This window comes from Macaca mulatta, chromosome 2, assembly GCF_049350105.2.
Source record: "Macaca mulatta isolate MMU2019108-1 chromosome 2, T2T-MMU8v2.0, whole genome shotgun sequence".
Classification (NCBI taxonomy): Eukaryota; Metazoa; Chordata; class Mammalia; order Primates; family Cercopithecidae; genus Macaca; species Macaca mulatta.
The window spans coordinates 79,386,727-79,403,991 of record NC_133407.1 but is presented as its reverse complement, the minus strand read 5'-3'; the positions used below and the strand labels follow the sequence as shown (position 1 = coordinate 79,403,991).

The window sequence follows — 17,265 nt, the reverse complement described above, 5'->3', positions numbered from 1 at the left end:
CTAGAAGAACTTACAGAAAGAAAACTATCCCTACAAAAATATAATGTTATTATGGGACGGTAACAAGTAATAACAGAAAGGTGTATAAGTGAAGCAAAAGTGAGGGTCACTTGATCCAGGTAGTTCATGGGACACTTCAGGGAAGAAATGGCTCTAGAGGTGTACCCTGATGGCTACGCAACACTATCTTGGGAAAGAAATATGAGGAGGACATTTTAGGCCAATGCAAGAACATAAATGGAGACTCAGAGACATGAAAATAGCATGATATATGTGGTATAATCACAAGTACAAGGACAGAACATGCTACAACATGCTTGATGTGGCAAGTGGCCAGAAATGGGGTTGAGAAGGGGAAGGCATTCAGGACATTAAAGGCATTGTGTGCATCTTATTCTTGTAGCCACAGGGAGAATATTGAGCAGAGTTGCATCTTCCTGCTAATTCATGGTTGCATCTCAGCACTTAGCACAGTGACTTGCTTGCAGTTCTAGAGTCAGAGATTGTTTCCTCTCCAGTTATAATCAACCTTAAGTATTAATAAAATACAGAAGACTGTCAATGCAAATGATATTCAGAGAAAATAGATACATGAATTTGCTAAAACCAAGCCAAGAACATTGAATTATATCTGAAAGTAGGTCTTGATGAATAGCACTGAATGAACCAATAAGTGAGCATGTGTCTATGGGAAGGACCACACGAGTATGAAAGAAATGACTGTGAAAGAATACTGAAAAGAAGAAAATCAAAGAAGAAGGAGAAGGAGAAAGAGAAGGAGAAGGAAGAGAAGGAGAAGAACAAGAAGAAGAAGAGAGTAGCACAAGAATTATGATTTGAAAGCAGTTCCCAGAGTTTTTCTAGGTCAGATTTTCATTGATAGCCCATTGTCCATGTTGTGGGAAGGGTGACACAGGAACCTCTCACCTGGGCAAGTATACTTCTACTTTTTGCTTCTTCACAGAGTTTGCCCATTCTTCAACCAGCTGTGCTTTGACTAATGGCTCCAGAGTAGCAAGAGGAACTTCCTGTCTGGACAGTACCAGCATCATGCTTATTTCATCTCCTTCATATGGTATTTCTAGGACTTGGTAGATACCACCAGCTTCATTGGAGCCATCACTAAACTCCCCTAAAAAGAAAAGAAAGGCCATACAAGATACATATCAAAGTTTTTTAAAAAGCTGGCGGTGAGGGATGAAAGACAGTGTACACTGCTCAGGTACGGGTGCAACAGAATCTCACAAATCACCACTAAAAAATGTTTCCATGTAACTAAAAACCACCTGTTTCCCAAAACTACTGAAATATAATCTAAAAAAAATAAAAAGGTTTAAATTTGTTATATATGTTTCTTCCCAAATAGTATATAGGATATAAAGAAATTCATGCACCTGATAAAAAGCAGGTTTATATGAAAATAGGCCCTAAAATTCAAATAGATTCACAGTCCTGTATAAATTATTTTATTTCCACAGAATCCACAGAATTATTTCACATTTGTAATAACACATATTCAAGATTTGCTTTTTATTTTTAAATGAGATAATTCAATATATCTAAAGTGTGACATTAGAAACAACGAAAAGTCCTGGTTAGGAAAATAAAGCCCTGGCTCCAAGTTGAATGTAAAGCACATTGATCAATATTCACCTGATTTTTAAGAAGGGAAAATTTGACCATTTAATACCTGGCACTTTATTATCACGAAAACTACAAGTTTTAAAGCAAAGTTTGCAGAGTCAAAATGAAATCTAAGCATTGTATAATATTTAGCTATTATATTTGTGAAAATTGGTATCTCCAAATTAGGTAATTAGGTAAATGAGGTAGTTGGCTTTGTGCTCTATGAACTTAGCTAAATTACACACACACACATGTACATGGCCAAAACGTTTTATCTACATATAAAACCTATATGTATATAATTTTAGAGACAGGGTCTTGCTCTGCCACCTAGGCTGGAGTGCAGTGGTGTGATCATAGTTCACCGCAGCCTCGAACTCCTGGGCTCAAGCGATCTTCGTTCGTCAGCCTCGCGAGTAGCTAGGGCTATAGGTGTGTACCATTATGCCTAGCTAATTAAAAAAAAATATATATATACATATATGTATATGTATTTGTAGAGACAGGGTCTTACTGTATTGCCCAAACTAGACCGAACTCCCAGCTTCAAGGAATCCTCCTGCCTCTGTCTCTCAAAGTACTGGGATTACAGGCATGAGTCACAGCAGTTGGCCTGTACTGTGCTTTTAAATAGAATAAAACTACTAGTTCTAACATATACTTGGCTAAAAATTAACTTTCTGATTATGACTTAACAAATTATTACAAGTCAATATAGTAGACAAGAGGGACTAATACCCTAAACTTCTGAAGAGTCCAATAAAACATCTTTGAAAATAATGCCAAAGATATTGAATTATATTAAAAATTATAGGCTCTCAATAAAGTATAAACAAACAATTATGTTTAGCCATATACACACATGTTTAAAATCAATTTTTTTTTAAAGTCCCTGTATGAGAACAATGTTTGTAATTTAAAAGTGGTGCAGAGTCCAAATCAAGTGCTTCATGGAACATATGGTCCACTAAAACCCATCCTAAACCAGATGAGTTTTTGGAGTAAATCAGAACATTCTCACACAATGTCAGGTATTTTCAGATGAATAAAGCTACTCTGCAGGCATGGTTGACTTATAAATTTGAAAATACATTGGAAACCATAATGAATATAATATTTACTCAGAAGCAAATTAGAGGGTTTTAAAAATGGAGCCAGAAAAATTGAATTGTAGCCCAAATTAGATTGACAAAGAGTTTGCGTAATGAATACTTCATGTTTTTCTTAGAAATGTGTTGATATACTGCAAGAAGACAGAAATAAAAGTAAAAAATGTCTTACCATAATAAAATTCTCCTTGTTGATACATCATCGGAATTTGGACTTCACTTTCATCATCTTTAGTGAAAGAAAAGGTTCTAGTATTTTCAGGCCTAAACTGTGACTTCCAGTTCCCCTTGAAATAGACAGCATTAATGAGGGCCAGGTAAGTGGCAGCATCAAAATCCCTTGGGGATACCAAATCTTTCACCAGATCTATTTAGGAAAAAATGAATAGATAAAAATTCACATTAAACTGGAAGACAAAGGGGCACCAGAAGATTTTCAAACCACCATCTGATAGAGTGGTCCAGAGAAACTGTATACCAACTTTATTTTTTTTTATTTTTTATTTTTTATTTATTTATTTATTTTTTTGAGATGGAGTCTCGCTCTGTCGCCCAGGCTGGAGTACAGTGGCCGGATCTCAGCTCACTGCAAGCTCCGCCTCCCGGGTTTACGCCATTCTCCTGCCTCAGCCTCCCGAGTAGCTGGGACTACAGGCGCCCGCCACCTCGCCCGGCTAGTTTTTTGTATTTTTTAGTAGAGACGGGGTTTCACCGTGTTAGCCAGGATGGTCTCGATCTCCTGACCTCGTGATCCACCCGTCTCGGCCTCCCAAAGTGCTGGGATTACAGGCTTGAGCCACCGCGCCCGGCCCAACTTTATAATGAAAATAAAAAGTATCTTACTTTCAAAGGGAAAAGAGTTATATACTCACAAACTATACACACACACACACACACACACACACATATGTGCAATTAATGGGATTCAAAACACCCATATCACCTGAAATAATACTAGCAGCATCTTGATACACAAACTACAGAACAATATACAACACAATATAAGCTTAGACTTCATCACTTTCTAGTTGCAACGATGCATGTAAAACTTAACACAGAGTAACCACTCAATAAATGCCTCAAAGTTTATTCTGGTTTTTTTTTTTTTTTTTTTTTTTTACAAACAGTCTCGCTGTGTCACCTAGGTTGGAGTGCAGTGGTATGATCTCTGCTCACTGCAAACTCTGTCTCTTGGGTTCAAGTGATTCTCATGCCTCAGTCTCCTGAATAGCTGGGATTACAGGGATTACAGAGTAGCCACCACACCTGGCTAATTTCTGTATTTTTGGAAGAGATGGGGTCTCACCATGTCAGCCAGGCTGGCCACGAACTCCCAGCCTCAAGTGATCCACTCCACTTGGCCTCTCAGAGTGCTGGGATTACAGGCATGAGCCACCACGCCCAGCCCTAAGTTTATTCTTGAACAATGTACATGATTAAATGTTATCAATTTCAAATTCTTCCCTGTGTATACTGGACATCATTCTGCCAATATACCAATTGCTTTTGGGTAGGAGAAAACAGATGAGTGAAAGTCAGTTTAAATCATGATGCATTAGTGTTTATCATCTGAACTACTCCTTTTCAAATCTATTTTAAAAGATATTGGGTCTTTGCTGTTTGCTAAAAGTGTCTAAAGGAGTTTGAAAACAAATTGGTTTTAATAGTTGAATCTACTTCATATGGATTATCACCCTTGATTTATTCTTTGAATATTAAAAGACTAAATTAAAGTTTCTTTTATTGTAATCTTTTTTAATCTCATAGATAAAAAACATAAGACAAAAATTTGCTCTGTATTCTCTCATTGTATTAATCATGGCACTTCGTAAGGTAAAAGGTGCCTGCATCTTGGAGATTAAGAGATATTGAGTATCTGCTCAGGGTTATTTTTGTTGTTGTTCCAATGTAAAGTTCAAGATTAACATGATTTGAGTAGCTTTGAAAACATGGTTTCATTTAATGAACAGCTATAAACATTTACTTTTAATTTAGTCTCAATTTTTGGACTGTGATTTCAATTATTTTGCTAGTAAAACTGGAAAATAAAATGCTAAACTGTGAAACATTTGGAAACCCTAAATACATTTAAAAAATATAAAATAGCAATAAAATTTAGAATGAATGCATCTCATTCTAATTACTCTCCATTTTGGGGGGCTTAAAATAAGTTGCCCTTTTGAAAATGAATCATACACAAATGTTTTAAATTACTAATGAAGTTCTTTGGTTCAAAAGCCAACAAACATCTATAAACTCTGATTTTTAACTCTTTCTTACTCTATTTTAATCATATTGTTATGAGAGCCAACTGCCATTCTATCTAGTAACTAATTTATTAAATAGGACAAGCAAAATTCCATAAAGTGGTTAAGATTACAGAGGAAACCCATTAATCAGAGTACAGATTTCAGATTATCACTGCCAAATTCTATATATGCCAAAAGATTTAACTTCGTTCTCAAACGTTCATTCATAACAATGTTTCTCAAATAGACTGTAATCTATACAAAATTATTATTAGATACCCAACTAAATGCCCCAAACATTCAAAATGCAAAATGAGCAAGCGGGAAATACTTTCAGAAGTTAAAGACAGTTAAAACGAAGCTACTAGAGGAAGAAAGGATCCAAGTGACATACTGTTTGTGTTATTCTCCACCCACTTATTGATGTAGTTGGCCACGGCTACATTTTGACTGAAGTCCACATGATTTACTTCCGCATTAAAATATTTTTTCATCATTTGCATAAACTCCTCATTGATATGAAATCCATTTTGCACAAACAAGGAATTGGCAATTTTCATCACATACTGGCTCTCTTTAGCAGTTACCACGTTAGAAAACTCCTTCAAGAAAGAAAATTCTTCACCTGAAAGATGAGAAAGGATAAGTTTATTTGCAGAACAAACATGGTGAAAGGTCAAGGAGAGTGGAGGAGCATTAAAGCACAGCAAGGGCGATTAACCGAACAGGCACCCAGGGGAAAAGTGCCAGGCTTTCCCCCACATTAATATGGTCCAATACTTGTACTATTTCTAGATGTTCAAATTAACTTGTTGCAAGTTAATATCGTCTACTGATATTATTTTTTATTTCATTATTATTTTGCTACAATCTACAGAGATTGTTTTCTTTCAAATTACTAGGTTACTTTGATTAAATTAGACTTCCTTTATACTATTAGAAACAAATATCTAGTTTATAATTCAAGATCATCCTTTACATTTTACTCAGTAAACCTTTTAATTTTAAAACTAGAAAAGCCATTATAAATTGTTTTAATTTTTAACTTTTTAATGTGCTAATTCACATGTATATCAGAGCATTAAAACAGAAATCAAACATCATGTCAAAGTAATTACAAAATACCATTAGGCTAGAAATTTCCCCCAATACATAGAATTTTTATAATAAGATAACACTTCAAAAAAAATCTTGGATGCTATTTAAACAAAACGATACTGCTGATTTTAAGCAAAAATTTCTGATAATTTTAGCAAACTATGCTGTCTTTCTTTGTAGTACTCATCATATTTGTAATTTTTCATTTATTTGTGTGACAAATAGGTGCCTCTCCTTCTAGACTGAAAATTCCAGAATAATGCTTGCTTTTTAAAATCACAATGAGTTTATGTTAAATCATAATAATTTTTAAAAGATGTAATTTCCTGAGATTCATTCAGCCAGAAATGGAACCAGGAATTAACACATTTCTTGGGTTTCCTAATCCTTCTAGGCGTACCATTTCAAGGAGATTATTTTTTACCCTGTGTAAATATTGCTGCATCTGGAATAAGAAGACAACATAACTGAGTTAAAGTCAAATTCAAATGTCTTGAGAAATCAAACCTGATCATTCTTACCATTTTTCAGGCTGTCATATCCCATTGAGTGGCGGATTTCTTTCTGGGTAGACCCTTGGGCCCCAAGTTCCATCATTCCCATTGCAAGAGCAATACTCAGTGGAGAGAAGATAATATTTTCATCTTCACCAGTGGCTCTAAGACGATTATACATATTCACTGACAAGTCAGCAATGGCTTCCTCAGGGAAAGTGGCCCCTACAGTCATACTTTGTAGAACCAGCAAAGAGAAGAGTCCAAGGAGAGCCATCTTGTAATAGTTTCAAGTCTAAAAAACAATAATTTACATATTAATTATTAGTTATCTCTATAACAGAAGTCTCATGGAAGGATATGTTGGGAGGTTCTACTTTTAAAAAGTCAATTAATAGTCAAATGAACAAATAAGACAGCTAAGTTTTGAGGATTCTCCCAGGAACGAGGCACCATGGTCCCCACCCTCATGGGTGGGGTATAGTTACTTATGAGTATGTATAGAGTATGTATAGTTACTTATACAACAATTAATTACAAGTCATGTTTGGTGAAACTAATTTACCAGTTTTTCATAGCCTTACCAAATACGGTTTGATCATGACTTTGAATGGACTTACACTAGATTCCACTAAACTACATAGGTCTAGGACAAGTACAATGAAAACCAAAAGATATTTACAGGGCTTAAGATGAACTAGCATAGCTAGGCATTTGAAAATGTCACTTCACCCATTTATAAAATAAATGCACCTTGCCGCTGGGTTACCAACTGGTGAGCAGAGATCAGACATATACCTGCCTCAAATCCCAGTTTATTCATTCCAGGTTGCAGAGCCCACAGGAAGCGGTAACCCAGAGAAGGAGCAGACTCAGCACATCCTTGTATGATTGTTTCTCACATATTGGTTCCTATGAGGCTGCTGCTCTCCGTGACAATCTTTGGGCAGGGAGGAGGAGCCCCCTACCAAAGTTGAGAATGAAACTGAATTCTTGTTACGACACGCTCCATTTATATTCAGACTTATGTTACCATTTCAGCTTACACTAAACAAACTGTTATTTTTATTTAAATTAATATTTCTAATGATCAGGCTCATCAGGTTCTTGAACCAAATTGAAGGGCATCAACGCCACATTTTCTCTTGGAGAAAAAAAGCACCATCAGAGCCCAGCTATCTCTGAATAATATCTCTGCTTCTTGGCATGCCAGTGTTCCAGAAGCCCTGTCTTCCCACAAACAGCCTGACTTGCGCACACTGGCGACACGATTTCCTCTTTCCTTTGTATTCTCCCATTTTGTCACTGCAGGAGTTTGGAAAGCTAAACTGTTTATTCATACAATTAAGTAACTTACTTGTTCTTAATCATTTAATAAAATCACTGAAACAACATGCAAAGTGATATTGAGCAAAAGCATTTGGAAAACTGTATTTTAATTATGGTCGAGCATTAATAGTCTCCATTACTCAATTAACAGAGTACATACACATTTAACTGAAGAGCAGAGTGATTCCAACAGGCTTATGAATCAGAAGATCCTAACTAGTCCGGAAACATTTATTTGTAACTCCAATTTCAGAGAACTGCCTGGTGACTTTGTAAGTCCTTCACATTTTAATGTTAGAAGCATCAGTTTTTTCATCTGAAAAAGTTCCAAAGTCCTCTGCCCTCACCCCTTCACCCTCCTGCATTTGTATGCAAGTTTAAATAGTTATTGCTTGTTTAGGAAGGTAAGTCTCACCCTCTTTGTAAATATGAACTCTCATCACCTCCGTTGCTAATGGGATGACGGCTAATGGGAGACGGAGTGCACTGCTGCAGGGCAGGCTCTGTCACTCATGCAGCATTGGGATAAAGCCAGGTGCCAAGAGCACAGCAGCCTTGCTAGTCTACTGATTTCAGCCACCTTTGGGGGGCTGCCACCACTTTGGCATTCTTACTTCCTTTTGTACTCCAGAGAACTCCAGGAAAAGGCAGAAGCTTTAGTCGTGGTGATGCATGCGGTAGGTTTAAACAAACCTATTGTACTGCAAGTTGTATAAAAGTATAATACAATTACATACAATACACAGTACTTGATAATGATAATAAATGAGTATTTTTCTGGTTTATGTATTTACTATACCATACTTCTTATCATTAAAAAAAAAAAAAACATAACTGTGAAACAGCCTCAGGCAGATCCTTCAGGAGGTATTCCAGAAGAAGGCACTGTTATCACAGGAGATGACAGCTCCATGGGTGTTATTGCCCCTGAAGACCATCTAGTGGGATAAGATGTAGAGGTGGAAGACAGTGATGTTGATTATCCTGATCACGTGCAGGCCTCGGCGAATATGTGTATTTGTGTCTTAGCTTTTAACAAAAATGTTTAAAAGAAAAAATATAAAAATAAAAAGTAGAAAATTAGAGAAAAAGCTTATAGAATAAGGATACAAAGAAAGAAAATGATTTTGTACAGCTGTACAATGTGTCTGTGTTTTAAGCTAAGTGTCGTTACACACTTACACACTTACTGAACGCAGCTTGCATGGGTAGAAGTTCTTTGGGTAAGTGAGTGAGTCGGAGGTAAGTGAATGTGATGCCTAGGACGTTGCTGTACACTACCGGAGCTGGACGCAGTGGCATTACAAAACAGTCAGAAAGTTTTTAAACATCTAAAACTTTATAAAGTATAAAAGTTACAGTAAGTGAAGGTTAATTTATTATTGAAGAAAGAAAGGCATTTTTAATACATTTAGTATAGCCAAAGTATACAGTGTTTATAAATTCTATGGTTAACATACAGTAATGTTCTAGGCATCACATTCACTGACCACTCATTCACTGATTTACTCAGAAAACTTCTACCCGTGCAAGCTCCAAGTGTCCTTTACAGGTACATCAGATTTTATTTTCTCCAAGTCTTTTTTTTTTTTTTTTTTGAGATGGAGTTTTACTCTTGTCACCCGGGCTGGAGTACAATGGTGCAACCTTGGCTCGCTGCAACTTCCGCCTCCTGGGTTTAAGCGATTCTCCTGCCTCAGCCTCCCGAGTAGCTGGGATTACAGGCATGGTCCTGGCTAATTTTTGTATTTTTAGTAGAGACGGGGTTTCACCATGTTTGCCAGACTGGTCTCGAACTCCTGACCTCAAGTGATCTAACCGCCTCGGCCTCCCAAAGTGCTGGGATTACAGGCGTGAGCCACCGTGCCTGGCCTACGGTGGCTCTTTAAGAAAATATATCTTTTTAAGAATGAGGAGAAGAATAAATCGTCCCTGCAGGAAAATACATGCACGTGGATAGCAGAAAATTATATCCACTGGCCAGAATATTCAGTGACCTCGGGTTAAAAACCTCTGGTGTACAGCAGATGGTCAGATGGAAAAAAAAGCAATGTTATACGGACCTGCAGCTCTGCTGGTTTTTCTTACTGGGGAAAATGGGATGTCAAAACCACTGATGTATCTTTGGGCTTCTAGACTCCTGGAAAGAGCTCCCATTGTGTTTGTGGGAGAGGGCTCTGCCAGGGCAGTGGACCGCAGGCCACTGATGACACATTCTGCCAAGAAATTTGGACCATGTGGCTGTGAATTGTGGGAGCAGATCCTGTCAGGGAACTCTTTCAGAGAGTTGAAGTAACTCTGCTCTGGAAACACACATGTCTATCCACAGTTAAGTGATCTTTCTTCCTTTTGAAGGCAAGATGTCCAGCTTGCAAGCAAAATTACTTCTGCTAGCCTGCTGTAGCCTCTCTGCTGCTGGTTGCTGGTTGCTGGCTCCCTCCTCTGCCTCTGCTGCCTCTGACTTCTCCTGAGTGTTGGGTGGTTATTTTTAGTTTCTAGGTTTTTGGCTGGGTGGGGGCTGGAGGGAGTGGTTTCCTTGTTCTACATTTTAAGTGTTGATATTCTCCACAGATCTAGTCCTGGCCCTTCTCTTTTCTTGGTAGAACACTTCTCACGCCCACTGGTGAACTCTCAAAACAAAGATACTTCAACTATTATATCTATTAAGATTATTCCCAAATAAGTAAAATTATAGCTCTGGCTTCATTTTTATCTTAATTTCTGATATGCATTGGTAATTGTTCTTGGGATATTTATTCATTGACGTCTGCCAGCAGTTTGAATTCAAGGAGGCCCAAACAGGCCTCCTTATCTTTTCAAACCTACTCTTTTTTCTTTCAGCGTAAAAGCATTTGACTCCCCTCCATCTCTTTTCCCTCATGTTCAATTCATTGTCAAACACTCATTCCATGTTGCACCCTGGCACTTCTCCTGTTGATCATCCCATGGCCATTCCCATGGCCACGATGGCAGTTCTTCCTCTCAATGCATCTCAAGGACTATACCAATGGTTCTGGTTCCCAGCCACTCTCTGAACTGCTATTGCCCCTGCAATCCAACATATGCTGAGCCTCCAAATCAATTGTCTTGATACTCCTTATGACCAGCTTATTCCTATGTTTACAAACCTCAGGAGTTCTCTCATCCCTGTAGACCAAAGCCCAAAATCTTTAGTCCTGAATATAACACAGAATTTGTACTGTGACCCAGCATAACTTTCTACTTACTACTCCTTCATGGATCCTGTAACTCTAGCCAGACTCCCTTTTGCATCAGATACACCAGAATTTTCCTCTCCTGTTACTGGCTTATATAGTTCTGTTTCCGAAACTAACCTAGCCCAAGTTCCATATGTTCAAATCCAAAGCACTTCTCCAGGTTCTGTTCTATTTTCATCTCCTTCATGAATACCCGCTTGGTTCTTCAATTAAAACAGCAACTTCCTCCCTCCTCTGAAATCCTGGCAAATTTCTATCTCTACCTCTCCAATAGCACATACCACTGCTTCCTTCTGTTACAGGTAATTTCATACATGGATCATCTCTTGTCCTAAGCTTTTTGAGGGCACAAATGGAACGATATTCATCTTTCCATATCTTAGGATAATCAGAATGAGCACCTAATGAATTACACATAGTAGGTGCCAAATAAATATTTATTAAATTAATATAGTGTGACATGTAAAGGCCTATAATGCTGTATCAGAAGGAACAGCAAGACAGCAAGAGTAATTGTCACTTCTAAATTATTGAGCCTAATTTACTTTCAGCCCAGTGGTAGTAGCTCAATTTTTTCTTCTCTTTGAAAAAGTGTTTCCATCTTTCCAGCCCGACAAAGTGGTATCGTCACCAATGACTGGACACGTAATATAATAACAAGTACACTACCTCAAACAATCGCAGAAGGTGGTACCAAAACATTACAATATTAACATTAGTCTACAAAATGCCAGAGACCTACTATTAATCATAATAATCAATACATTCTCAAATGAGTTACTTTCACATAGATAATTACTTTGGAGATTTATTATTTTTCTAGCTACTCTGTAAAATGCCTTTACATAAAAACAAGGGGCTGCAGTACCAGAATAGTAGTAGATAGTGCTATGGTAGTAGAAAAGGTAGAAGTAGGTTAGCTATGAATAAATTACCCTTATTTCTTGCATTTCTCTGCTTTGTCGCCAGTGGTAGATTAAGTTGCATATAAGTGCATATGTGTATACTACTTTAGAATATACTTCATTAAAACAAGGGAACTTCTTGTAATTGAGGTATGATGAATCACAAAACTGAAAGTCAACATTTTAAAAAAAGATAGTGTTTTTTAACTTCCCTGGTAGTTCATCTAATTTATAAGGAGATTATTCATAAATGCATCTTGTTGCTTTTTTATAACCCAATTATTTTAAAATAATAAAAAATGGTTTCATAATTGTGAGTTGAGAAAAAGAGAGAGGTGCCCTTTGGTAGCTGAGAAAAATGCTTGAGGGAGGACCTTTCTCCAGCAAAAAAAGAAAAAAGAAAAAAGCCACAAGAAGTAACTAGGGAGAAATGCCTAACAAAAAGAACACTGTATTGGAAGTTCCCCTGCCTATTAATTCTCAGACTTTTGTATGCAAAGGACTAGTAATTCCTTTAATCAAAAGAACCTACATAGGACTGCTAAATTTTTGTTCTACTAATATATTGGGGTGGCAACAAAAAAATTTACAAAAATGACGTCTCTTATAATCATACAAAAGAATGAATACATTGATCACATAAAAAATGAATATTTCAACATGAAAATAAAACAATCCCTTGAAGTGGATATTTCTGAATTCATAAAAATTCACTACTGTTTTTTTTTCATGTTGCCACAGATTGGTGAAAATTTTATTACGGGTGTTTGGACAACTGGGAGTTTGGAAATCACTGCTTTAACTTTGGTTAATACTAGCTACCTTGGTGAAATTTGGAATAAGTTAAAGTTTCCAGGCCTTTGTTTCCCGATTTGCTAAGAGAAAGGCACAATTAGATCAGCAGCAATGAAGCTAGGAACTTTGTCAAAAATCCTTTTCAAAAAAAAAAAAAAAAGGGGGATCACACTTTGTGAAACAATCTGTATTTTAGAAATCTGTAATTTCACAAATTCCTCATGTATAGTGTTCCTTCCCTTTCCCAATTCTAATAAATCTTATAATCAATGTCCAAAGAAATCAGCTGATCATCATACAGACAATTATGTGTCAGAGCTGTCATTTCCTGTGCATGTGCCATAGCCTGGACAAGTGTGTACTTTAGGCTATTTGTTTATCCTTGTTCCCTCAGTTGAATTGTTTCCATTGGCCCTGCCTCTCACCGTAGAGTTTTCCTTAAACTTGGATGTAGACTTGTCCTCAATAGGACTGTACTGTGATGGCAGAACTGAATAGAAAAAGTCTGTGTATGCAGAAGAGAATGAAAAGCACCAGAGGATGTAAATTTACTGTAAGTGATGCAAATATTTATCACTCAAGAAATGAACCAAGTGATTCTCTTGTAAGATAACAATTAAATGTTTTACAGAGGACCCAAAAATAGAAAACACATGCAAATAGATAAATCTGTGCAAGTTAATAAATCTTTTGGCCTTGGGTTATTCAAAAGGACTGTCTGTTGGATGCCAACCAGCACAGTTAAAGGCAGAAGGATTTGTCAGTCTTTCAGAATAGATGACAGCATTTTCCAAGCTAGGAAAAGTGAATAACCCATGAATGCTATGCTGAGGACAACTGCTTAGGTGGTAAGCTATCAAAACCTTCCTTATAATTTTCAAAATTAGCTGTATAACCTCAGGTATATAATTACATTGGAGTGTGTGTAGAAAGAGTAGGAGTATGGGGTGGATTATGAAGAAAATATCCCAGTATTCTTTGAAATGCTTTAAGATTACATTTTCAATCACAAAGCTGCTAAAAAGATTTCAATCAGGAAATGCACTATGAAAGTATCAGGTCATATGCATGATAAGTGATGGACAAAGTGATTCAGAAGAATGTTAAAAGGGTTTAAACTGTTGTTTACTGAGGGAATAATATGCCATGGTATGAATATAACTACATTTTCTAAAGAAGTATTTTATCCTTTTCAAATTTTCTTTCTCCTCCAAAAAACCATTACTAAATTGAGATGTCTCTTAAAGCCAATAAGCCAGAACCCATGAAATAAGGGACTACAAAGAGGTTTAATTCTGTAGTATTATCCATGAAATTATGATATAAATGATTTAATTCTTTCTCCTTTTTCTCTTTCTTTTGCCTCTCCCTCCAGGTACCCAGCTTACTGTGACCTTTTCCATACACTCTTAACTTGGAGTTTGTAGTAGGAGACATGTTCTTTTTCTCTGTGCTATTGAATCAAACAAAAGGGAAAGCTCCTCAGATATCTCTCAAATAAGGTGAACTTGAGAAAATGGCCAGGTACATCAAAAGGGCATAACCATGGAAAGAGTAATATATGAAGAGTTAATTTAACAGAAAAAAATTATGAAATACTTGGGAATGGGCCAAGATGATTACGGAATGTCTTCAATTATTAGGTATTATTGAAAACATACATTTCTAGGTTGTCTGACTCTATGTGTTTTGAAGTTTTCTTTGAACAATTTTACAACTCTTTATGTTGTAGAAAACTAGTCATGAGGCAAATGATCCTGGTCCATAATAATGCACAGCATACATGTATAGTGGAATGCAATTGATTATTGCCCTGTGGTTATTGGCCAGTTTGCATCTATTAAGCAAATGTATTTTGGTATTTCTGATAGGCTTATATATTCATTTGCTTTTTGGATCCTTTCCTGAATTGGTTCTAATAGCTTACTGGTTATCTCATTAATTATTGAGCTAACAAAATCTTTGACATGTGTTCGTTTTGCATTTGTATGAGAGTCAAGATTATAACCTTAAAAATCATTATTGTTTAATTGGTTTAAAAAAATTTTTAAGCTAGAAATTTTTCTTTTAAAAATATGTATTTTCATAGAATGATCCAATAATTAGAGTAGGAAAGTACTGGAATATTAGCCTTTTCTTAATCACTAAACATTCCTTAATCATTGCTTGAATTTATACTGTATCAGTGATAGCCCAAAATGATTTGGTAGAACTCTGTAGCTTGGAATTACTGATCACATAGCAACTAGCACTGACCTGGCTGTGCTACAGGTGAAATTGCCTTTGCAGAGATTATAGTAGCAGGATAAATCTAACACAGCTGACATCATCTTGCTTCTAACATCACAAGCTAACTGTCCTTGCTCATTCCTGGGCATAGGCCAACCAAACTATGAGAGGAATTTAGCTTATGGTTTAACTTTAAAGCAATGATGATAATAGTCTCTTCCCCAAACTAACTCCTTTCTTGTTTGGGAACTGAAACTGACTTCATAAAACTAATGAAAGGCCACAAGGTTAGAATTATGGTAAGGGCCTGAATTCTGCCAACCTGTAAGCATAGTTAACTGATAATCAGCCATTGTTCTCTAGCTTGCTTACTGTTCAGGAATCATGTAACCAGAGGTCACAAGATTTGGAACTTTCCTAATTGCTCCTATAAATCACATTGCTATTATCAAAATCTAAGATTTATCTTTGAGATATTTTTCAGAGTTTTGAATTCAGGTGGACCAACTGATGCCACCCAGATCAGTGACTCACACAAAGGAACTGACTCAATTGGTCCTGTGATCCCCACCCAGAGACTGACTCAGCTTCCAGAGACAGTTTGAATCTCCTATGATTTCATCCCCAACCAATCAGCAAAACCCCTAGCTCCCTGCCCACCAAATTATCCTTACAAACCATAGCCTTTGAGATCTCAGGAAGGCAAATTTGAGAAATATCTCCTGTTCTACTGCTCAGCTGCCTTGTGATAATTAAAATTCTTTCTCTGCTGCAACAGTGTTGTCTTAGCGTATTGGCTTTATCTGTGCAGCAGGCAAGAGAACCCGTTGGGCTGTAACACAGGTCTAAAATTCTTGGTTATTTTACATGCATCCAAGAGTACAGTTGGGCCTGATGACTTGCTCATTTGGGGACTAGTAAGTTGTCTTAGTCTGTTTTCTGTTGCTATAATAGAATAACCACAGACTGGGTAATATATAAAGAAGTTTATTTGGCAAATGATTCTGAATGCTGGGAAGTCCAAGAGCATAGCACCAGCATTGGATGAGGGTCATCCCATTGTAGAAGGCTGAAAGGTAAAAAGGCAAGAGAAGATGAGAGAGGGCACTATGAAGAGGAAAAGGAGACCAAACTCCTGCAATAATCAGCCCACTCGCATGATAACAGCATCAATCCATTCATGAGGACAGAGCCCTCATAGCCCAATCACCCCCAAAGCCCCATCTCTTAACATTGTTACAGTGACAATCAAGTTTCCAACACATACGCTTTTGGAGGGCACATTCAAACTGTAAAACAATCTAGTCCTAGAAATGTTTGGAAACAACTAAGAGAATATGCAGTGCCAACACTCCCTAGAATTTCTAAAGTACTTTCTTACATATTTAATATGTTACATTTGAATTCCTCAGCATCAAGAGAAGGGTAGTTGAAATGAAGATGAACTGTGACTCAGAAGAGAAGACTCCCTTTCTTTAGCAGGGCCTGAGACTTCCAAAAAGCTTTTGGGCTTTCCCCAGGAGCTTCTCTGGACCACAACATCACCTGTGTAGTGGGAGACAGAGGCTGTAAACCTCCAAGAATATTTCACAACCACAATAACCTCTTGTGAAATTGTTTTGACTTAGTAAATAAATGTTGAATAAATAAGTCTCTGGTCAATTCTTTTCCCATCTTAGGTCATAAGAAATTTTTTAAATTAAAAGCTAAAATACTTGAATATTTTGTGTCCTTTTAGAAGTTAAGATAATGTCAATAAGGAAAAAAATATTCGTGAAATTGTCAAAGATGATAAGGAGGACTGTTCAAGAGGGACTACTGCAGTGGGGGTTTTGCAGCAGTAGAGAGAAATCAGGCTTAACTCCAAATACCAAGACAAGTGGGAATTTATAGCCAACGAGCAGAGTGGATGTCAGTGGATGGAAAATTACTAAGAGGAAAGATCAAGAATAAGGGGGACCCTACCTAAACTGACCTGACGGGATTCTTGGTGAAGGCAGGCAAGAGTGATAAGACATGGAGGATGATGGGGTAGGATGGGCAAGATGAAGAATTTTATCACATATCAAGACTAGGGGATTCTCGCTATACTGACTCACTAGGATTCTTACTAAAACTGGACCAAACAGGACAAGGACAGAGTCTGAGGTCAGGGCCTAGTTGAGAAGAGAGTTCAGAGGAGTCTGACTCAAGTTCAGTCAAGGAGATAGTCT

At 37.0% G+C, this 17,265-nt stretch overlaps 1 protein-coding gene across 1 annotated transcript in view; it reads right to left on the bottom strand.

Moving 5' to 3' along the window:
• Positions 1-17,265, bottom strand: part of SERPINI1 (serpin family I member 1) — an 86,762-nt gene that overhangs the window by 28,451 nt on the left and 41,046 nt on the right. The window contains 4 exon segments of the mRNA NM_001260895.2: positions 928-1,132; positions 2,908-3,102; positions 5,379-5,609; positions 6,604-6,871. Of these exon segments, the coding sequence (NP_001247824.1) occupies positions 928-1,132; positions 2,908-3,102; positions 5,379-5,609; positions 6,604-6,853 (881 nt within the window). The 5' untranslated portion in view covers positions 6,854-6,871.